The 24062-nt window shown below is 43.9% G+C and overlaps 1 protein-coding gene across 1 annotated transcript in view; it reads left to right on the top strand.

The window, feature by feature from the left end:
- LOC109920007 (BTB/POZ domain-containing protein KCTD1) overlaps positions 1–19965 on the top strand; it is a 123991-nt gene extending 104026 nt beyond the window's left edge. The window contains exons 2-5 of the mRNA XM_048596237.1: positions 8882–9060; positions 13001–13145; positions 17501–17806; positions 19730–19965. Of these exons, the coding sequence (XP_048452194.1) occupies positions 8882–9060; positions 13001–13145; positions 17501–17806; positions 19730–19888 (789 nt within the window). The 3' untranslated portion in view covers positions 19889–19965. The remainder of the gene's footprint in view (positions 1–8881; positions 9061–13000; positions 13146–17500; positions 17807–19729) is intronic.
- The last annotated feature ends 4097 nt before the right edge of the window (positions 19966–24062 follow it).

The following is a 24062-nucleotide window of genomic DNA, read 5'->3' as shown; positions in this document are numbered from 1 at the left end:
CAGAAAGCAGAGAGTGGGGATAAAAGGGTCTTTCTCAGGATAGCCGCCGGTGACAAGTGGTGTTCTGCAGGGGTCGGTGTTGGGACCACAACTTTTCACTTTATACATTAATGATCTAGATGAAGAAACTGAGGGCATTCTGGCTACGTTTGCTGATAACACAAAGATAAGTGGAGGGACAGGTAGTATTGAGGAGGCAGGGAGGCTGCAGGAGGATTTGGATAGGTTAGGAGAGTGGGCAAAAAAAATGGCAGATGGAATGCAATGTGGGAAAGTGTGAGGTCATGCACTTTGGTAGGAAGAATAGAGGCATAGACTGTTTTCTAAATGGGGAGAAAATTCAGAAGTCTGAAGCGCAAAGGGACTTGGGAGTTCTAGTCCAGCATTCTCTTAAGGTTAATTTGCCAGTTGAGTCAGTAGTTAGGAAGGCAAATACAATGTTGGCATTTATTTTGAAAGGACTAGGATATAAAAGCAGGGATGTATTTCTGAGGCTTTATAAGGCTCTGGTCAGACCACATTTAGAGTATTGTGAGCACTTTTGGGCCCCATATCTCAGGAAGGATGTACCGGCCCTGGAGCAGGTCCACAGGACGTTCATGAGAATGATCCCGGGAATGAAAGGCTTAACGTGTGAGGAACATCTGAGGACTCTGGGTCTATACTTGATGGAATTTAGAATGATGAGGCGGGATTCAGTTGAAACTTACAGAATACCAAATGGGCTGGACAGAGTGAACATTGGGAAGATGTTCACATTAACAGGAGTGCACAGCTTTAGAGTAAAGGGAAGACCCTTTAGAACTGAGATAAGGAAAAATTTCTTCAGCCAGAGAGTGGTGAATCTATGGAATTCACTGCCACAGAATGCTGTGGAGGCCAGGTCATTGAGTGTATTTAAGACAGAGATAGATAGGTTCTTGTTGTCAAGGGGATCATAGTTTACGGGGAGAAAATGGGAGAAGTTGAGAAACTTATCAGCCATGAGTGAGTGGCGGAGCAGACTCGATGGGCAGAATAGCTTAATTTGTGCTCCTATGTCTTATGGTCTCCCTCTTGCTGTCTTTTATTTTGTGATCTCATTCAATTAAGTGAGTTGATGTATTCTTTGTGGTCATCTCTGTCCATCTAGTCAGTGACTAGGTAGGTGCAAATGGTTTGAGTTGGGAGTTCAATGGTGGAGGTGGAATTGTTGCAATTTTCAAGTCTTTTTCCTGGCCTTTCTTGCTTCCTTCTGAAACTCTCATTACAGGAATCAACAACAGATCTTATCGCAAAGAGAAGGCAATGGTACACTGATCAAGTCACTATACCATCAATCCAGTAGCTCAGACTAATGCTCTGGGAACATGAGTTCAAATCCCAAATCCAGTTAATCTGGGAATCAAAGCTAGGCTCAGTGATGGTGACAGTGAGAGCTAATAGTGATCGTTGTAAAAATCCATCTTAATCACAGCTAAAAGGATGACTTGAAGTCAAAGCTTTTTATCTTACCCTCATCAGCACATAAGAAATATGTGAAGACAGAAACAAACACGGAGAATGTTGGAGAAGCTCAGCAGGTCTGGAGAGAGAAAAAGATTTAACGTTTCAAGTCCCATATGCCCCTTCTTCAGAACTATTCTGAAGACGAGTTGTATTGGACTTAACATTAACTCTGCTTTGTCTCCACTGATGCTGCCACACCTGCTGAGTTTCTCCAGTATTCTCTGCGTTTGTTTCAGATTTCCAGCATCCACAGGATTTTGCTTTCATGTATCTGAAAAAGATACTGATTGGTTGGGCTGTTATTATCATGGGGAGGTGATGGCTTTGTGGTATTATCACTGTACTGTTAATACAGTGACGCAGGTAATGTTCTGGGGACCTGGTTCAAATCTCGCTATGGCAGATTATGGAATTTGAATTCAATAAAAATCTAGACTTAAGAGTCTAATGATAATAAAACCATTGTCGATTGTTGGAAAAACCATCTGGTTCACTCATTTCTTTTAGGGAAGGAAACTGCCATCTTTGCTTGGTTTGTGACTCCAGACCACAAGTGGTTGGCTCTTAACTGCCCTCTGGAATGGGCAATAAATGCAAATACGGCAAGAACTCTTAACTGTCAATTGTAATTCTCAGACCAGGCAGGTAGACTCTGGTCACATGTTGCCATGGGAATGCAGCAACAATTGGCAGTCCCCATAACCCGGTTTTTCTCTGTGAGGAAGGTATGTCTACGTAAACTGTTTGTTAATGTATGTTGCTTCTAGCATACACACATGCATCACACAGATAATCTTAAATTGGTTTGTGATATAACTCTTGGCACAGTCTGGATTATTTAACAAAATGGTTTCTGAAAGCAGAATCACATCTCATGGTAAACATATTGTTCTGAGACTTGTAAGCGCAGGCTGGTTGAGCATGATAACATGCTGCCCACTCTGAATGGGATGTGTTGATTGATATCGTCATTGGGACATATAGCCTGCACAGTTGGCATCATACTGGTATTGAAACTCATATATCACACTTGCTGGATTGTGTAAAAGACAAAACGTCTTTTTGGTTTGACAATGACATCCTACTAGTGGCGAAAGCTACTTGTGGATTTGCTGCATAGTAGCAGCATGAGACAACTTGCTTCAGGGTAATCTGAGGTAGACTGGGCACCGCTCAGAGATCAGAATGGTGGACATAGGACTTTTCATGACCTACAGTGAGCAATGATTTGATCAGCGTAGCCATTATCACACGGGATAGTTTTGATACACCCTATCCTAGTGTGAAGCTTACATGATGAGCACATGCGTAGGGCCCTAGTCAGGTGTTGCCAATAGATTGATCTTGTAGGATGTGGGACTGTAGGAGGCCCAATGCATGGATTGATCAGTGAATGTAGGCTTTCAGGAGATAGTCATTAAGAACTCAGTGATGGACTTCTCACCTACATAATGAGGAGGTGAGATTTGTTTGTTTGCTCCTTTTCAATGGTAAATTTGAGATTTAGAAAAATAGGAGCAGGAGTAGGCCATTCAACCCTTCGAACCTGCTCTACTATTAAATTTAGTTCTCTCATTAAATCGTTGATATGTATAGTGAATAGCTGTGATTTAGACACTGATCCCTGTGATAACCCACTGGTCACCTGGGAAATGACCAATTTCTTCCTACTGCTTGTTTCCTGTATGCCAACCAGTTCTCTATCCATGTCAATACACTACCCCCAATCCCATGCGCTTTAATTTTACACACTAACCTCTTATGTGGACTTTAGCAAAAGCTTTCAGAATGAGAAATAAACCACATCTACTGACACCCCCTCATCGTTCTCCGCTAGCTACATCCTTGAAGAATTCTAGTAGATTTGTAAAGCATGTTTAAGCTTTCATATATCAGTACTGACTGTGTCCGATCCTGCCACTGTTTTTCAAGTGCTATCACGGCTTGGTACGGCAACTGCTGTGCCCAGGACTGTAAGAAACTACAGAGAGTTGTGGACACAGCCCAGTCTATCACACAAGCCAACCTTCCATCCATTGACACTATCGATACTTCTCACTTCCTCAGAAAGGCAGCCAACATCATCAAAGACCCCTCCCAGCCCAGTTATAATCTCTTCAAACCGCTTCCATCAGGCAGAAGGTACAAAACACACATACCAGCAAGTTCAAGAACAGCTTCTTCCCTACTCTTACTAGACTTCTGAATGGACCTCTCCAATTTCAAATCCAACGTTGATCTTGCTTTTTGTGCACCTTCTTTGCAGCTGTAACTTAATATTCCTCGCTCTGTTCTATCACCCTACGATCTTTGTATGTTACTGCACGCAAAACTTTTTCACTGTACCTAGGTACATGTGACAATAATAAATCAAATCAAATCCAATCAAATAAATTTTTCTTAATGGACTGTGGTATTTTCTGCACTACCAAATTTGAGTGCAGGAGGGAGTATGTTGAGCTGTGTAAAATTCTTTGCGGCTTAAAATATTGCTAATGAATCATCGGTATATTGGAGGAATGAAGGGGTATGATCTTAATGATCATTCCATGGCAAACAATAAAGCTATTAGCAAGAGCTGGGCTTAAAGAGATCCCATAGCGACACCATCTAGTTGGATTTACATGGTGTCACTGAAAGTGACCTCCACCTTGCAAACCCACGACCACTTCCATTTAGAAGGACAAGGACAGCAAATACATGGAATACCATACCCTGCAAGTTCCCCTCCAAGCCACTGACCGTTCTGACGTGGAAATATAACACCGTTGCTTCACTGTCACTGGGTTAAAATCCTGGAATTCCCTCCCTAAGGGCATTGTGGGTCAACGTACAGCACATGGAGTGCAGCTCACTGCATCTTCTCAAGGGGCAACTAGGGACAGGCAAAAAATGCTAGGCCCAGCCAGCGACACCCATGTCCCATGAGTGATTTTTTTTAAAAATGCATGAGTTTTGAGTTTGATGAATGCTAATTTGGACTCCAGTGGCATCTGGAATACCATGATATTAGTGACCTAGTGGAAGCATAAATGACTTCCTTGAGTTTAGTATTGTGGGTAGCTGCTACACTGTCCAAATCCCATTAAGAAGTAAAAAAAAGTTATTGATTAAAAGTAGTAACTTATGCTTGATCAACACAGTGACCTGATTGGTTGTATCAATTTCAAACACCTGGTTTCTTACAAGATTCATAGACTTTTTACAGCATGGAAAGAGGCTGTTCAGCCTATCATGTCCACCTGGTCATCAAGCACCTATCTACTGCACTCTCATTTCTATCCTTGTATGTTATGGCACTTCAAAAGACTAGCTTAATAAATATTTATCATATCAAATCTTCAGAGAGTTTTTCAAAATTAATACCGGGGGTTGTGGGTGTCACTGGGAAGGCCATCATTTCTCGTCCACTCCCAATCTCCCTTGAGCTGAGAGGCCATTTCTGAGGGCTGTAGGGACGGCACATTTCCTTCCCTAAAGGACATTCATGAATCAAATGATTTTTTACAACAGTTGGTGATACTTGTTGTTGCCCTGTTACTAAGATTAGCTGTGTTCCAAATGTTTTTTTTCTTTCTTCACTTATGGCACGTGGCTCTGGCTGGCTGGGCCAGCATTTATTACCCATCCCTAGTTGCCCCTTGAGAAGGTGGTGGTGAGCTGCCTTCTTGAACTGCTGCAGTCCATGTCCTGTAGATAGACGCACAATGCCCTTAGGGAGGGAATTCCAGGATTTTGACCCAGTGACAGTGAAGGAACAGCGATATATTTCCAAGGCAGGATGGTGACTGGCTTGGAGAGGAACTTGGAGGTGGTGGTGTTCCCATGTATCTGCTGCCCTTGTCCTTCTAGATGGAGGTGGTTGTGAAGTTTGGAAGGTGCTGCCTGGGCATCTTTGGTGAGTTACTGCAGTGCATCTTGTAGATAGCACACACTGTTTCTACTGAGCATTCGTGGTGGAGGGAGTGAATGTTTGTGGATATGATGCTGATCAAGCGGGCTGATTTGTCCTGGATTGTGTCAAGCTTTCTGAGTGTTGTTGGAGCTGCACCCATCCAGGCAAGTTTCTTTTTATTTGAAATTAAATTTCCCCAGCTGCCATGGTGGGATTTAAATAGCTGTCTGTGGACATTTCAGAATTAGCATTGATTACAAGTCAAATGACTTTACGATTCAACCACTTTTACATCTGCCTTTTGAGTTCATATGACAGAGGAGGAGGTGCTGGAGGTCTTAAAATGCATAAATCCCTGGGACCCAATCAGGCGTTTCCCAGAACTTTGTGGGAAGCTGGGGAAGAGAATGCTGGACCTCTTGCTGAGATATTAAATCATCAACAGCCAGAAGACTGGAGGTTGGCTGATGTGGTGCCATTATTTAAGAAAGGCTGTGAGGAAATGACAGGGAGCTATAGATGTATGAACCTTGCATCAGTGATGGGTAAGTTGTTGGAGGGGATCCTGAGGGATAGGATTTACACGTATTTGGAAAGGCAAGGACTGATTAGAGGTAGTCGACATGGCTTTGTGCATGGGAAATCATGTAAATCATGTCTCACTAACTTCGTTGAGTTTTTTGAAGAAGTGACAAAGAAGATTCATGAAGGCAGAGCAGTAGATGTTGTACATATGGATGTTAGCAAGGCATTCAATGAGGTTACACATGGTAGATTGGCATACAAGGTTAGATCACAATGGGGTCCAGGGGGAGTTAGCCCATTAGATACAAAATTGGCTTGAAGATAGGAGACAAAGGTTAGTGGTAGAGGGTTGCTTTTTGAACTGAAGGCCTGTGACCAGTGGTGTGCCACAAGGATCAGTGCTGGGTTCACTGCTTATCGTCATTTATATAAATGACTTAGATGTGATTACAGGAGGTATGGTTAGTAAGTTTGCAGATGACATCAAAATTGATGGTATAGTGGACAGTGAAGAAGGCTATCTCAGAGCAGAATGGGACCTTGATCAGATGGGCTGAGGAGTGGCAAATGGAGTTTAATTTAGATAAATGTGAGGTGTTGCATTTTAGTAAGGCAACCAGGGCAGGGCTTACACAGTTAATGGCAGGGCCCTGGGGAGTGTTGCTGAGCAGAGACCTCGGCATGCAGGTGCATAGTTCCTTAAAAGTGGAGTCGCAGGAAGACAGGGTGGCGAAGGCATTTGCCATGCTTTCCTTTGTTGGTCAGTTCATTGAGTATAAGAATTCGGATGTCATGTTATGGCTATACAGGACATAGAATACTGCGTACAATTCTGATCGCCCTTCTATAGGAAGGATGTTGTTAAACTTGAGAGGGTGCGGAAAAGATTTTTTTAAAAAGTTGCCAGAATTCTGGATGGTTTGAGTTGTTGGCTGAACAGGCTGGGGCTTTTTTCCCTGGAGTGTCGGAGGCTGAGGGGTGACCATATAGAGGTTAATGAAATCATGAGGAGCATGGATAGGGTGAACAGCCACGGTATTTTTCTGAGGGTTAGGGGAGCCCTAAACTACAGGGTATAGGTTTAAGGTGAGAGGGGGCACATTTAAAAAGGACCGCAGGGGTAACTTTTTCACGCAGAGGGTGGTGTGTGTATGGAATGAGCTACCAGAGGAAATGGTGGAGGCTGGTACAATTACAACATTTAAAAGGTATCTGGGTGTGTATATGAATAGGAAGGGTTTAGAGGGATATGGGCCAAATGCTGGCAAATGGGACTAGATTAATTTAGGATATCTGATCGGCATGGATGAGTTGGACTGAGCAGTCTGTTTTGTACTGAATGACTCTATTATGCAGTTTGCAGTTTGTTATTTTGCAAAAGCAAGGTACTACATGGTAATCTTCATCAGGTTAAACTGAATGTGCAGAGGAACAGCCATTTAGGCTTTGTCAGTGTTTACGCTACGCACAAGGACCCCTCGCCCACCTAACTTTGACTCACCCATCAGCATTCACTTCTATCCCTAACTCTCTCCTGTATATTCATCTTATTTTTAAAGCCACCCACCTTCGTCATCTCAGCTATTTGATTTCATAGTCCATATCCTTTACGGGAAAGAGCTCAATTCTGTGTGGAGTCATAAAGTCTCTACAGAATAGAAAGAGGCTATTCAGCCCATCACATCCAAATTGACTGTCAGTCCCATTTTTCTAATTTGTTCACAAAGCAGGGCTGTTGTTGGCTAGGTCACCATCTATCACCCATCTATCTATCTATCACCCATCCGTAGTAGGTGGTGGTGCTGCCCTGAAACCATGTAGGGACACCCACAGTGCCGTTAGGGAGGGAATTCCAGGATGTTGACCCAGCAACGCTGAAGGAACAGTCATACATTTCCAGGTCAGGACGGTGAATGGCTTGGAGGGGAACTTGCAGGGGGTGGTCTTCCCATGCATCTGCTGCCCTTGTCCTTCTAGATGGAAGTGGTCGTGGGTTTAGAGAGTCCTGTCACAGCTCAGGGTGTCATTGCAGTGCACCTTACAGATGGTACACATGGTACACGTCACCAGTCTGTCAGTCCTTTTTGCTTCTCACCTTCCTCATTCTTCTCTCGAGCAAATTTGCTTCGCTCAAGAGACCATCTATTTTTCTTTAAAAGTCATCACTCAGTATAAACCCCTCGGTTAGTTTGGATAGTTATGAGTTTAAGTCAGTCTTTAAACTTGAGTATGTATTCGCTCCTGGTGCAGTCCCGAGGGTATGCTGCACTGGTTGGAGGTGCCGTTTTAGGGTCCGTCTTACTGAGGCACCCGCTCATTATCTGTCTTCTAATTGTGAGATCTTGCTGTGCACACGTTGGCTGCCACATTCCCTATGACAGTGACTGTGTTTCAGAAGTTCTTCATTGACTGTGGAAAGGTTTGAGAGATTGTGAAAGGTGCCATATAAATGCTGTTTTTATTTTATCAATATTCTTGGATGTTATTTTTAATTGACCCAGTTTTCTGTTTTGCAAAATAAATACTGCCAAAAGTGCAGTCAGCTTGAGTTTGACAGAAAGTTGCTAAAATTTGATGTGGCAGCCGACAACAACTCAAGTACGTGAATTTGTGTTTCCCGTTTTAAAACTTACCCCATCTCGAGTTAACCGTCTGCTTAATGAGATTAAACCTGCTCAGGTATACTATTCAGAGTTCCCACAATTCTGAAGAAGTAAATGTGTCAATGGCTGTAGTCAGGCTTTGTAAAAAAAAAAAAATCTTTTTTAATATGTTCTCCAATGCTAAACAATAGTTTTAGGCAGTTTATGAGTAATTTTTCACAGTTCACCTCATGAGTTTATTCTTGCCTTCTATTTAAATGTCACTTCCAGTGATGTGTTCATCATGCGTTACAGACTCATTGTTGTTGTTTGTGGGTTCTGTCTTAGTCAATGGGTTTTTGCTGACTAATATTTGACCATTTCTTTACAGGACAGCTGGCACAACATGTCAAGGCCCTTGCTGACCAGGTCTCCTGTATCTCCGCTGACTAATCAGGGAATCCCAACACCAGCACAGCTCACCAAATCCAATGCCCCAGTGCACATTGATGTGGGAGGTCACATGTATACCAGTAGTTTGGCAACGCTAACTAAGTTTTCTGACTCAAGGTAAATCTGGTGACATGACGTAAACTTATTTCTAAGATCAGCCAATCAGTAGGACAGAGCCAGAGTATCGCTGAGGAGATTTGCTCGACCAATACCTGGGATTCAAGGGGAGCGAGAATGTTATTTTATGAGGAAAAGTTGAGGTAACTAAGAGGTAACTATCAGGATTTTGCAGATTTTTAAAAAATTCACTCTTGGGATGTGCTGGTTGCTGGCTGGCCAGCATTTATTGCCCAAAACTATTTACCCAGAGGGCAGTCACATTGCTGTAGGTCTGGAGTCACATAGTACATAGATCAGAACAGCACAGGAACAGGCCCTTTGGACCATGATGTTGTACTGAACATAACGCCGAAGGAAACTAATCCTTTCTGACTGCCCATGGTCCATATCCCTCCATTCCTTGCTTATTCATGTGCCTATCTAAAAGTCCCTTAAACACCCCTATCATACATGCCACCACCACGATCCCTGGAAGCATGTTCCCGGCACCCAACACACACTCTGCCAAAAAACTTGCCCCTCACATCTTCTGTGAAACTTGTAGACCAGCCAGATAAGGACAGCAGATTGCATTCCCGAAAGGACATTAATGAACCAGATGGGTTTTTAACAACAAGTTGTCACATTAGGTCATCTCTTTATTCCAGATTTTGTTTCGGTTGAATTCAGGTTTCACAGTAAGATTCGTACCCATGTTCCCAGAACATTGACCTGAAGTTCTGGATTACTAGCCAAATAATATTACCACTATTCCTGTGAGACACTCTAGAACCAGGGGTCACTGTTTAAAGATAAGGTGTCGTCCATTTAAGACAGATGAGGATTTTTTTCTCTTAGAGGATCATGAACTTTGGGGCTATCTTACTCCAAAGACAGTGGAAAAATTTTTGAAGCAAAGTTGGATGGATGGACACAAAGGAGTGAAACGTTATCATGGGCAGGTGGGAATGTAGTACTAAGGTGACAATTAGATCAGTCACGATTATATTAAATAACAGGGCATTCAGCCCTGCTAGACTGATCTAACATGTTCCTAATCCGCAAATTTAAATCCATTTAACTATTAAATGGGATCATGGCCGATCTGTGACCAAACTCCATTGTCTCATATGCCTTTGGTTAACAAAACTCCTTTCAATTTCATAAATGGTCACTTGTGGGAGAGGGTTATAACTGTCTGCCCTTCTTTGTCCCTGAAGTGTTTCCTAATTTCACTGCTGAAAGGTCTGGCTCCAATTGTTAGACTGTGACCCCCAATTCTGGACTCCCGTCAGTCAGTAGAAATAGATTCTTTTTGTCTACACTATCAGTTCCACTCGTAAATTTTGAACAAATCATCCTGTGACCTTCTAAGTTCTAGGAACTACAACTCTAACGTGTGTGATAGTGCTTTGTAATTTTACCCTTCGATTCTCAGTAACATTTTGGTAAATTTAAGATTCTCTCTGTCTTTCTTTCTCTCTCTCTCTCCCTCCTTGTCCCTCTCTGTCGCTGCTTGTTCCTCCACCTCTCTCTCCCCCTCCCTTTCTCCCCCTCCCTCTCCCTCTCTCTCTCAGGCAAAAGTATCCATACTATGTGATTGTGACACCGAGGACCATTTTCCTCTCCTCACTGAGCGTGGGATTTACAACAACAGCTTCTTGCATTTGTAGAGCTCTGTTAACATTACAAATCATTGCAAGGCATATCATGGGAGCAATTATTATACAGCACCACTGATGAGGAAAGGTTGAGCAGGTTGGGCTGCTTTTTTGAACCACTGCAGTCCACGAGCTGTAGGTAGACCGACAATGCCCTTAGGAAGGGAATTCCAGGATTGTGACCCACTGACACTGAAGGAACGGGGATATATTTCCAAGTCAGGATGGTCAGTGGCTTGGAGGGGAACTTGCAGGTGGTGGTGCTTCCATGTATCTGCTGCTCTTGTCCTTCTAGATGGAAGTGGTTGTGGGTTGGAAGGTGATGTCAAAGGATCTTTGATCAATTTCTGCAGTGCGTCTTGTAAATAGTACACACTGTTGCTACTGAGCTTCGGTGTTGGAGGGAGTGAATATTTGTGGATGTAGTGCACATCCACCGGGCTGCTTTGTCCTGGATGGTGTCAAGCCTCTTGAGTGTTGTTGGAGCTGCACCCATCCAGGGCAAGTGGTCTTGTCTCAGTGGGTAACACTGTACCCCTGAGTTAGGAGGTCACGGGTTCAAGAGACATTTTCTAGATGATCACAGGGCTGGAACTGAGTGAAAATTGCACTGTCAAGGGGTGGCTAAGATTCTAAATCAAGGCCCTGAGTGCACGATCTGCTGCATGTAAAGATTCTGTGGTACTATCCCGTGTTTTGACTGAGAAGTGTATAATGTCTCTAATCCCAATCATTTCAGGTCACAACGCAAAATAATACTTTTCCCAGTTTCCCATGTGACCAATTCAACACCTCAGCTCAATCATGTTTGAAAAAAGCAGCAATTTGCTTGACTATTAATTGTCTCTGGGCAATTAGGGACGGGCAATAAGTGATGGCCCAGCCTGTGACACCTCCATTCTGTGAATGAATTTTAAAAAAGCGATATCTTGATCAGATTTCTTAATAAACACAATCACTGGTTTGTTATCAACAAAGATGCCATAAAAGATAAAGTTGCCATAGTCCTACCAGACCCAATGGCTGCTGTCTCATTAAAGAGAGAGAGACAACTGTAGTTGGTTTAACCCGAGAGTTAGCACACTTCAGCTGAGTGGAGACATTGAGAAGGAGAATCCTTTATGTTAATCTCAGCCAGCATGGGAATTGAACCCCACACTGTTGGCATTTCACTGTAGCCGGGTCTAGCCAACTGAACCAACTGATCCCCGATGAAGTTCCCATAATTGGTGAACCAGACATAATCAGTGAAAGGTAAAGCATGAATGCTTATCCCCAAAACATGCTTACACATTTCAGGAGAAGAGAATCAAATCAGACTTCTGAAAAGATTGACTTTCTGAAAAAAAAACACTTTGGTCATTGATAACAAGGTGCAGGGCTGGATGAACACAGCAGGCCAAGCAGCATCATAGGAGCAGAAAGGTCATTTGGTTACTCTTGAAGTCAAAAAATAAACCATGAGATGTTTCTTCAATCACTGTGTCAAAAAAACAAATAGGTCTTACCCTGAACTCAACAAGAGAGTTTTTTCAGAAATGAAAGAGATCAGCTGGGCAGCTTTCTTATGGCGAGCTTTCCTCCAACTCAGCTTATCCTTAAGAGGCTGCCTTCCAACTCAACCAGATAAGACAAGACCCTCTCCAAGCCAATCCTGTTCAAGAAGGCAAGCAGTTCTTGACAATCAAGTGATTTCTCGGAAGCCCTGTTTCAAAAAAAGAAGTCTCCGTGAATTTTCAGTGATCTCTTTTAAATAAATCATTTCGGGTAATTTGACATATCTCACAAAATTTGACATAAAATCCTTTTTCCATGTTTGTGGATGTGGTGCCAATCAAGTTGGCTACTTTGTCCTGGATGGTGTCAAGCTTCGAGTATCATTGGGGCTGCACCCATCCAGGCAAGTGGGGAGTATTCCATCACGCTCCTGACTTGTCCCTTGTAGATGGTGGACTTTGTAGGCTTTGGGAGTCAGGAGGTGAGTTACTCGCCACAGTAGTCCTAGCCTTTGACCTGCTGTTGTAGCCACTGTAGTTATATCGATGGCCTAGTCCAATTTCTGGTCACTGATAACCCCCAGGATGTTGATAATGCAGAATTCTGTGATGACATTGAGATAAAGGATCAGCCATGATCATGTTGAATGGTGTGGCAGGATCAAACGGCTGAATGGACTGCTCCTGCTCCTAGTTTCTGTTAGGTGGTGCCTCCAGCAATTTGTCGTTGTCAGTCTAAAGATTGGTCTTTGCACATCATCCAGATGTCTGACACTTGTGTTTTCTGTTGCCTTGTTGCAGAATTGGTCGCCTCTTCGATGGAACGGAGCCCATTGTCCTGGACAGCCTGAAGCAGCATTACTTCATCGACAGAGACGGTCAGATGTTTCGTTACATTTTAAACTTCCTGCGCACTTCAAAGCTCCTTATTCCTGACGATTTCAAAGTAAGTTGACTAGCTTTACAGCTTCCGCAAGTGTATAAAGATGCAACATGGCAGTAAAAAGCTCCCAACAAATTCCAGGGAGTAACGGCACTGACACTAAACTCTTACTGGAGCTGTCACCTGTTGGGTGAGACGTGAATCCACGGCCCTATCTGAATGCTCAGGCAGATACCAAAAGATGATACAGGGCCACATAGCAAGTTAATTAGCAAATTCAAAATGTTTGAGATTGATGGATCCTTGGCAGTGTGGATTAGAAGTTGGTTAAAGATAGGAAAAACAGGGTAGGCATAGATGGCTATTTCTCAGACTGGAGACAAGTTGAAAGTGGTGTTCCCCAGAGATCAGTGTTGGGATCCTTGGTTTATTTTTGATTTACAGAAATGATTTAGAGATGGGCGTTGAGGGAAATAAATCTCTAAACTTGCAGATGACATTAAGCTAGGGAGAATAGTAAATTGTGAGGATGACACTGAGCGACTTCAAAGGGACATTGAAAAGTTGGCCAAATGGGGAGATACCTGGCAGATGAATTTCAATGCAGAGAAATGTGAGGTAAAGCATTTTAATAGAAGAAACATGGAGTGACAATACAGGCTCAATGGTATGCCTTTGAGGGGAGTACAGGAGCAGGGGGACCTTGAGGTTCATGTACATGATTCTCTGAAGGTGGCCAGGCAAGTTGAAACAGTTATTAAGAAGGTTTATAGGATGGTTGGGTTTATAAGTAAAGGCATAGAGTATAAAAGCAAGGAAGTGATACTACACCACTACAAATGATTGGTCAGACATATTTATTGTGTTCAATTCTGGGTGAAATAACTCCACAGAGGCCGGTATCCCATCCCTTTATTTACATGGGGAGAGTCCTTGACACTGATCCAGCTCCCTCAGAGCCAACTCTGAGTGAACAGAATCTCTGGCATAGATAGTAGGAACTGCAGATGCTGGAGAATTTGAGATAACAAGGTGCAGAGCTGGATGAACACAGCGGGTCAAGCAGCATCAGAGGAGCAGGAAAGCTGACGTTTCGGGCCTAGACCCTTCTTCAGAAATGGGGGAGGGGAAGGGCGTTCTTAAATAAGTAGGGAGAGAGGGGGAGGCGGATAGAAAATGGATAGAGGAGAGGATAGGTGGAGAGGAGACAGACAGATCAAAGAGACGGGGATGGAGCCAGTAAAGGTGAGTGTAGGTGGGGAGTTAGGGAGGGGATAGGTCAGTCCAGGGAGGACAAACAGGTCAAGGGGGCGGGATGAGGCTAGTAGGTAGGAGATGGGAGTGGGGCTTGAGGTGGGAGGAGGGGATAGGTGGGAGGAAGGACAGGTTAGGGAGGCGGGGACAAGCTGGGCTGGTTTTGGGATGCGGTAGGGGGAGGGGAGATTTTGAAGCTTGTGAAGTCCACATTGTTACCATTGGGCTGCAGGGTTCCCAAGCAAAATATGAGGTGCTGTTCCTGCAACCTTCGGGTGGCATCGTTGTGGCACTGCAGGAGGCCCAGGATGGATGTGGTGCGTGAGGAATGGGAGGGGGAGTTGAAATGGTTTGCGACTGGGAGGTGGAGTTGTTTAACATCAAGCAGATGTTCACCTGCACATCTGCCAATGTGGTATACTGTATCCGCTGTTCCCGTTGTGGCCTCCTCTACATCAGGGAAACCAAGCGGAGGCTTGGGGACCGCTTTGCAGAACACCTATGCTCGGTTCACACTAAACAACTGCACCTCCCAGTCACGAACCATTTCAACTCCCCCTCCCATTCCTCAGACGACATGTCCATCCTGGGCCTCCTGCAGTGCCACAACGATGCCACCTGAAGGTTGCAGGAACAGCAACTCATATTCGGCTTGGGAACCCTGCAGCCCAATGGTATCAATGTGGATTTCACAAGCTTCAAAATCCCCCCTCCCCCTACCGCATCCCAAAACCAGCCCAGCTTGTCCCCGCTTCCCTAACCTGTCCTTCCTCCCACCTATCCCCTCCTCCCACCTCAAGCTCCACCCCCATCTCCTGCCTAGTAACCTCATCCCGCCCCCTTGACCTGTCCATCCTCCCTGGACTGACCTATCTCCTCCCTACCTCCCCACCTACACTCCCCTTTACTGGCTCCATCCCCGCCTCTTTGACCTGTCTGTCTCCTCTCCACCTATCTTCTCCTCTATCCATCTCCTGTCCGCCTCCCCCCTCTCCCTATTTATTTCAGAACCCCCTTCCCCTCCCCCATTTCTGAAGAAGGGTCTAGGCCCGAAACGTCAGCTTTCCTGCTCCTCTGATGCTGCTTGACCTGCTGTGTTCATCCAGCTCCACACCTTGTTATCTCAGAACCTCTGGCATTCCTGTTTATATCCGTCGGCCAAGGCTTCCTGACTGGACCAGATTAACGGCCCCAATCAGGGACCTCGTATTCTATGAGGTCTACCTGGCTGACCTTGTTACAATCACTACATTGGGTACCTTATTTAAGGAAGGATGTTAAAGCACTGGAGAGAATGCAAAGGAGATTTACTCGACAGATTCCAAGAACTAAGGATTTTAGAAACAAGGAAAGATTATAGAGATTGGTTTTTTCTCCTTGGAGCAGAGAAGATTAAGAGATGATCTTATGGCGGGACACAATTTCAAGACTGTCAACTAGAAAGCTCGGAGTGAGATGAGGAGGAAATTCTTTACTCAGAGAGTTGTTAGGATTTGGAATGCGCTTCCTGGGAGAGTGGTGGAGGCAGATTCTTTCGGAGGTTTCTAAAGAGAGCTGGATATATGTCCAAAAGAGATGAAGTTAAAGGGCTATGGAGATCGGGCTAGGGAGTGGAAATAGCTGGTTAGCTGTTTCAGGAGCCAGTACAGACATGATGGGTTGAATGGCCTCTTTCAGTATTGTAAAATTCTACGGTCACATGTAGGAACAGAAATAGACCATTCAGCCCATCGAGACTGTTGCACCATTCAGTGAGATCATGGCTAATCTGATAATCCTCAACTCCACTAACGCTCGAGTCCCTTACTGATTAAAAATCTCTCTCTCAGTCTCTTAAATATGTTCAATGACAGCTTTCTGCGGTAAGGAATTCCACAGATTCACTTACCTTTGAGAAGAAATTCCTCCTCATCCCTCTGGAAAAGATTCCATGGCACTATTTTGAGGATGAACAGAGGAGATGCCATACCAGAAATTTATCAACATCGCAAAAACAAATCATCTGGACATTCTCACCTTGTTTGTGGGAGCTTGCTGTGTGCCATTCGTTTGGCCAGTTTCCTGTATTACAACAGTGACTACCCTTCAACACTACTTAAGTGTGACTATCTGTGTGGGGTTTGCACATTCTCCCTGTGTCTGCATGGGTTTCCTCCCACAGTCCAAAGATGTGCAGGTTAGGTGCATTGGCCATGCTAAATTGCCCATAGTGTGTAGGGTGGGAAATGCAGGGTCAGGGTAGCGGGTGGGTCTTGGTGGGACACTCTTCGGAGTGTTGGTGTGGACTCAATGGGCCGAATGGCATGCTTCCATACTGTAGAGATTCTATGATTAAGTGGCTGCAGACCACTTTAGGAAGTCATTGGTCACAAAAACACTTTATAAATGCAAGTCTTTCTCTTTTCTCACTCTCAATTATCCACGTACCTCTAGTCATTTGGGACTAATGTTGTCACGGAGTGTGCCTTGAAAAGAAGGGGCTCTTGTGGCACAGTGGTAGTGTCCCTACTCCTGGACTGGAAGGCCTGGGTTCAAGTCCCACTTGCTCCAGAGGTGTGCAATAACATCTCTGAACAGGTTGATTAGAAAAGTAGGTTAAATAAAAAAAAACTTCAAAACCAAGGGCTCTTGGGGCACAGTGGTAATGTCGCTACTCTGGGCTGGAAGACCTGGGTTCAAGTCCCAGCTCCTGCAAAGATATGTCATAGCAAATCTGAACAGTTTTATTGTAAATATCTGACTTAAAGAAACCTGGAATTGAAAGCTAGTGATGGTTGTTGTAAAGACTGTTGTAAAAACCTGTCTGGTTCCTTCAGGGAAGGAAATCTGCTGCCCTTACCTGGCCTGGCCTGGCCTGTGTGTGACTCCAGTCCCACAGCAATGTGGCTGGCTCTCAACTATCCTCTGAAATGGCCTTTGCAAGCCACTCGATGGGCAATTCAACGTGGGCAATAAATTCAAGGGCAGTTAGGGTTAGGAAGAAGAATTGATGGTTGTGACAGTGATGCTCCACATCCCATGAAAGACTAAAACAAATAACAAACTGTAACAACCAGTGCAAGTGTTTTCTGTGGTGTCTGTGAGGCTCTCTGTCCATGTAGTGCAAACACCTGAGAATGTCTTTGTAAAGTGCCTTTTGTTGCTTGTGTTATTGTTGCATTCAGGATTACAGCTTGTTATTTGAAGAGGCCAAGTATTTCCAGTTGCAGCCCATGCTGATCGAGCTGGAGCGCTGGAAACAGGACAGGGAGTTAGGCCGGGTCTCGCGGCCGTGCGAGTGTCTGGTGGTGCGGGTGGCCCCTGACTTAGGGGAGCGGATCACTCTGAGCGGAGACAAGGCTCTGATCGAAGAAGTGTTCCCGGAAATTGGGGATGTGATGTGTAACTCAATCAACGCTGGCTGGAATCATGACTCAACGCATGTCATCCGATTCCCCCTCAATGGCTACTGCCACCTCAACTCTGTTCAGGTAATAGGCTAAAGTCTTCACACACATTTCTCTCTTTCTGTCTGTCTGCCTGTTTCTCACTGTCTCTGTTCTTTCTCTGTCTCCCTCTCTCACACTGTCTGTCTATTTCTCTCTCTCTCTCTCTTACTGTGTGTCCCTCTCTCTCTCTCTGTGTGTCTCCTCACACACTGTCTGTCACTGTCTCTCCCTTTCTCTCTGTCTCCGTCTTTCTATCTTTCTCTCTGCTTCTCTCCACCTCTCTATTTCTCTCTCACTGTCTCTCACTCTCTCTCTCTCTGTCTCTCTTTTTCTCCCTCTCTCTCTCTCTCTCTCTCTCTCTCTCTCCGTCTTAAATCGCAGTAAGTCCTATACCCACCCCCATGCTCACTGACATACCCTGGCTCCCAGTCAAGTCAGTCCTTCATTTTATAATCTCATCTATCTATTGCAATCCCACTGTGGTATTGCCCCCTCCATCTCTGCATTACTTTCTCCTTTGACCAAGTTTTTCGTTGTCTGCTCTAGTATTTCCTCATGTGACTCACTGTGTTACATTGTTTTATAAAGGGGAAATGGTAGTGTAGTGATATTGACAATAGACTAGTAATCCAGAGACCCAGGCTAATGGCCTGTTGTCATGGGTTCAAATCCTACCATTGTGGATGGAGAAATTTGAATCAATGAATATCTAGGATAATTAAAAAAAAAACACTGGCCTAATAGTGTCTACTGGGTCATCAATATCCTTTTGGGAAGGACATCTACCATCCTTGCCCGGCCTGGCCTACACGTGAAGCTGGAGGACCCAACCGTTGACTTTCCTGCTCCTCTGACACTGCCTGACCTGCTGTGTTCCTCCAGCTCCCCACTGTATTGACTCTGACTCCTGCATCTGCAGCTTTTGCTATCTCCTTTGCCTACATGTGACTCCGGGGAGAGGTTTGGAATTCTGTTCCACAAACAGCAGTTGATGCTCAAACAGTTATTAATTTTAAACCTGCAGTGCATAAATGTTTGCTAAATAAAGGCATTGAGGGATATGGACCAAAGGCAGGTGTATGGAGTCATTCCACAGATCTCATTGAATGGTGGAACATTTGAGGGGCTGAATGGCCTATTCCTGTTCCTATATTCCTTTGTTCCCAAGCAATTAGATATTGGTTGTAAATGCTGGGCTAACCATTGCAAATCTAAATCCTGGAACTCCTTCCATCATGGTCTACCAACAGTACCTGAACTGCAGCAGTTCGGGAAGGCAACTCACCTAGGGATAGGTAGGAAATCCTTTATTGCCAGTGACAGATTCCTTGAACAAGTTAAAAGGATGGGTTTCAGCTGGTGGAATTAGCCCCAATCTTTTTAATCCAATTAATTGCACTTCTCAATCTTCCCCCATATCTCTGTAATTTGTTTTACCACTGAATATTTATCTAGTTCCTATTTGAAGGTTACTATGGAATCTGTCCTATTAGGCAGTGTGCTTCAGAAATTGTACAATGACCGTCTACTGGCACCAGGAGCAGAATGCTAAACAGATTCAGGAGAATGTTCAGTGGCTAATTAAGAGGTTTTGGTCAAAGTATTTCTGTATTAGTTGACGTTTATAACATTTGTTATTAATCTCTGGGGAATGCATTCAAAGTCTTGTGCGGTTTCTCAAAAGGGAAATTTCTGTGTCTGTGTTTCAGCAAACAGCAGCTTGGATTCATTATATTCTGTGATCTGCCAAAAGCCAGTTAGAGATGACAGCTTTCCCAAACACGAAATGAATAATAGAAATTGCTGAAATGCAAGCCAATCTTTTTGGGTGGCTCCAAAACTGCAGTGGTGGTCTTGGCGAGTGGAAGCTGGCTTTGAGATCCACACTGCTGCCCTTGGTGAGATGAGGACATTAAATTTTTATGTGTGCTTGTATGCTTCACATTGTCTGATTTCCTTTGCTAGGTGCTGGAACGATTGCAGCTGAAGGGATTTGAAATTGTTGGATCCAGCGGCGGTGGAGTTGACTCCTCCCAGTTTAGTGAATATGTACTAAGGCGGGAAATCAAACGGCTATCCCGTGTACCACCTGTCATTCGAATAAAACAGGAACCGCTGGACTGAACTGACACAATCATCGCGAGAGAGAGAGCAAAAATTCAAAAAAAATTTTAAAAAATAAATAGATTTTAAAAAAAACACACTATCCATGCGTTTGGTTAAAGCTGTTGACTGTTGGTTCCCAAGCTGAATGTTGGGTGATGCACCATTTTCCGAGACTGCGTCTATATCCACATTTGAAACTTGCGGGATGTCCATGAAATGTTTATCGGTTTGTTGGAAGAGGGTTTTTTTTATTGTTCCTGAAAGCGACTAGGCAACGTTTCTCTCCCCGACTCCCTCCACCACCACCCCCCCCAAAAAAAAAGATCAAAAGCTTTTGCATTGATGCAATTCATTCCCAAAATTTTTCCTTTTTGGATTTCTTCTTTTGTTGTTTAGGTAACATCGGATTATGGTTGCTGTGTGTTCACGCAGAGAGGAAAACTGTGTAACTCGATTTTGGAACACAGTAGCCCATGTGAAGCTGGAAGGGAAAATTGGCTCATAGATTTTTCATTGACTGCAGGGGATGGTGGACTCTCAGGTTTATAGGTCACCTGGGGAGGTACAAGTGAGCAGCAGAAGTTGAGTCCATGATCCGATCAGCCTTGATCATAGTAAGTAGTGGGCCTTCCTCAAAAGGCTGAATGGCCTCTTCCTGCTCGTATTTCTGGTATGCTTGTTGGTTTTATCTCCACAGCTGTACTAATAATGCTTTCTGTGCCTGAGGGAAACATTTGGGGTAAATGTCATCTTGAGAAAATATCACCGATTTCATCCAGCTCTCAGATTTAACCGCTCGAGGCCAGTTGCTGCATTCTCCTTGCTAATAGCAGCTCCCAGTTTATTGAATTTTACTGTGTGGAAAATAAGTTTTTTTAAAATTGTTATCAGGTTGCATTGTTTTCGTCAAATACCTGTTGTCTTTTGCTGTTGGTGCATCTAGATCTTTATTAGAGCATTGTAGAGAGCTCGATTTAACATTCTGCTATTTCCTGATAGAGGAGCATAAGACTTGGTGATGGGATGCCAGTCTCTGTGCAGTTATATTAAAAAAAAAAGAGGGATAGGCTATGTTGACACACAAGAGCATGATCTTAACTTAGCATACCCATTGATGGAATCACGGGGGTGGTGAGGCACCACTGATGTCATGACCCGCACCATTTCATTCTCACCAGAGCTTAACAAAAAAACTCGTGTCAAAAATCATGGAAATTCAGTCTTCCATCCACTCCCATGGGTCTTCCACCCAGGTCTTTGTCTTTTACTCTGCCCTGAAGGACTTTGTGCTCATGTAGCTTGGCTGATTGTACTGAAGAATTGGCTCACTTGGAAACAAAGAATTGCAATTCCAATAACGCCTGAGCCCTTCAGTGTTTCATATCGATATTCAACATTGCTAAAAGGGGTCAGAAACTGAAGAAACATTAGGATGCAAGAAACAGATTTCAGGACAAACTTGACTAGGCAGGTATAATTTAGGCAAACATGCTGTCATTGATATGGAACTCCTGCACAAGTTGCTTAAGTTCATGAGTTTGAAGAACATTCATTCAGATGTGAATTATGGAAATGCCCAACTGGTAAACAGCCAGTATCCTCCTCTTTTGCTAGATAAATTGATGCCCCTTTCCTCAAGTCTCTTCTGTCCTAGTCCAGAACAGTGCAACTCAGTCTTCTTTCAACAGTGTTGAAGTTCTGTATTGTCAAGCAATGATTGGATTTCATTTGGATTTATTGAATATAACAGGCTTTAATTTTCCCAGCCATCAGATGCCTCAAAACACTTAAGAGCCAATGAAATAGTTTTATAGTGAAGCCACTGTTGGACTGAAAGATAGTGCAATGGCGAACTTATGCACAGCAAGCTCACACAAAGAATAACATAATAATGAGTGGATAATCAGTGATGTTCATTGAGGGTTGAATGTTGATCAGGAGAACCATTTGCAATTTCCTCTCCAGTGTGTAACTAAGGTTTTTGAGCATATTATGGGAAGACAATGGCCTAGCAGTATTATTAGATAATTAATCCAGAGACCCAGGTGATGTCCTAGGGGCTCCAGGTTCGAATCCCACTGTGGCAGATGGTGGAATTTGAATTCAATGTAAATCTGAGGGGGAGGGAAAGCTAACCCAATATCGACCATGTAACTATTGTCAATTGTCATGAAAACCCATCTGGTTCACTGTTTCCTTTAGGGAAGGAGACTGCTGTCCTTAACTGATCTGTAGGACCATTGTGATAGCACTGGAGAGGGAACAGGGGGAGATTCACCAGGAGGTTGCCTGGGCTGGAGAGTTTCAGTTATGAAGAGAGACGGGATAGATTGGGGTTGTTTTCCTCAGAGCAGGGGGGACTGACAGGGTCATGATTAAGATGTAATAAATTAAAGGGGCATAGACAGAGTAGACAGGAAGAAACTTTTCACCTTGATGGAGGGATCATAGATTTAAAGTAAGGACCAGGAGGTTTAGAGGGGATATGAGGAAAATCTTTTTCACCCAGAGGGTGGTGGGAATCTGGGACTCCCTGCCTGTAAGGGTGGGAGAGGCAGGAACCCTCGAAACATTGAAAGACTATTTAGATGTGCACCCGTGATACCAAGCATACAAGGCTGTGGGCCAAGTGCTGGAAAATAGGATTACAATATTAGCTGGCTGTTGACCAGCACAAAGTCCATGCGTCAAAGGGCCTTTTTCTGTGCAGTCGATGTCAGTGACGTGTGACTCTAGACCCACTCAAATGTGGTTGACTCTTAACTGTCTGCTGGGCAATAGATCATGGCATAACTAGCACTGCTTACATCCCGTGAGTGAATATTTGAACAAGGAAATAGCTTTTCAATTTCTTTTAATTTCCATTGCCTTGGTGGGAAAGCCTGCTAGAATAATTTTCCATTTGGCTTAAATAGTGCATTGTAGAAGGAGGCTTTATAGCAATCATAGACATTTACAGCACAGAAGGAGGCCATTTGGCCCGTCATATCTGCACCAGTCCACAAAGATCTGACTAATTCCATTTTCCATTTCTTGGCCCATAGCCCTTGGGGCTATGGTAATGCAAGTGAATATTTAAATACTACTTTAATATTACAAGAGTTTCTGATTCAACCACATTTTCAGGCAGTAGTTCCAGGCACCCACCATCCTCTACATGAAAATAATTATCTCAGCTCTCCACTTGGCCTTCTGCCTCTTGTATTTGCCTCCTGTCTGTTGGAAAAGTGCCTTCCTATCTATGATCCTCAGTAGTACACACTTCTGTCTGCTTCCTTCTCAACCATCGCTGGTCCAAGGAAAACAACCCCAGTCTATCCTCAAACTATAGCCCAGGCTGCATCCTGGTGAATCTGTTCTGCACCCCCTTTAATGCAATCACATCCCTCTTGTAATGTGGTAATCAGAACCGCACGCAGTACTCCAGGGGTGGCCTAACCAGTGTTTTATACAGTTCTGGCATAACCTTCTCACTCTTGTATTCTGTTCCTCAGCTAATAAAGATAAGTATCCCACACACCTTCTTAACCACCTTCTCTACCTGCCCTCCTATCTTCAGGGATCTGCTGATGTGCACACCTGTGATGGTAATACTTTTCAGGACCACATCAGGGGTGGGTAGGGATTCTGATAGAATTTACACGCATTTGGAGAGGCAAGGACTGATTAGAGATAGTCAGCATGGCTTTGTGTGTGGGAAATCAGATCTCACAATCCTGATTGAGTTTATTTGAGGACATTGCCAAAAAGATTTATGAGGGCAGAGTAGTAAATGTTGTCAACATAGACATTAGTAAAGCCTTTGACAAGATTCTGCATGGTGGACTAATTAATAAACCTAGATCACATGGGATTCAGGGTGAGCTTGCAAATTGGATACATAATTGGCTTGATGGTAGGAGACAGAGGATAGTGGTGGAGAGTTGTTCTTCGGACTGTAGGCCTTTGACCAGCGGTGTTCCACAGGGATTAGTGCTGGATCCACTTTTGCTTGTAATTTATATAAACGATTTGGATGGGAATTTAGGAGGCATGGTGAGTAAGTTTGCTGATGACACCAAAATTGGTGGCATAGTTGACAGTGAAGAAGGTTATCTAAGATTACAAAAGGATCTTGATCAATTGGGCCAATGGGCTGAGGAGTGACAGGTGGAGGTTAATTTGGATAAATGCGATGTATTGCATTTTGGTA

This window comes from Rhincodon typus, chromosome 4 (assembly GCF_021869965.1).
Source record: "Rhincodon typus isolate 14 chromosome 4, sRhiTyp1.1, whole genome shotgun sequence".
NCBI classification, from domain to species: domain Eukaryota; kingdom Metazoa; phylum Chordata; class Chondrichthyes; order Orectolobiformes; family Rhincodontidae; genus Rhincodon; species Rhincodon typus.
Note: the sequence above shows the minus strand (reverse complement) of the source record. Positions and strands in the feature narration are given on the sequence as shown.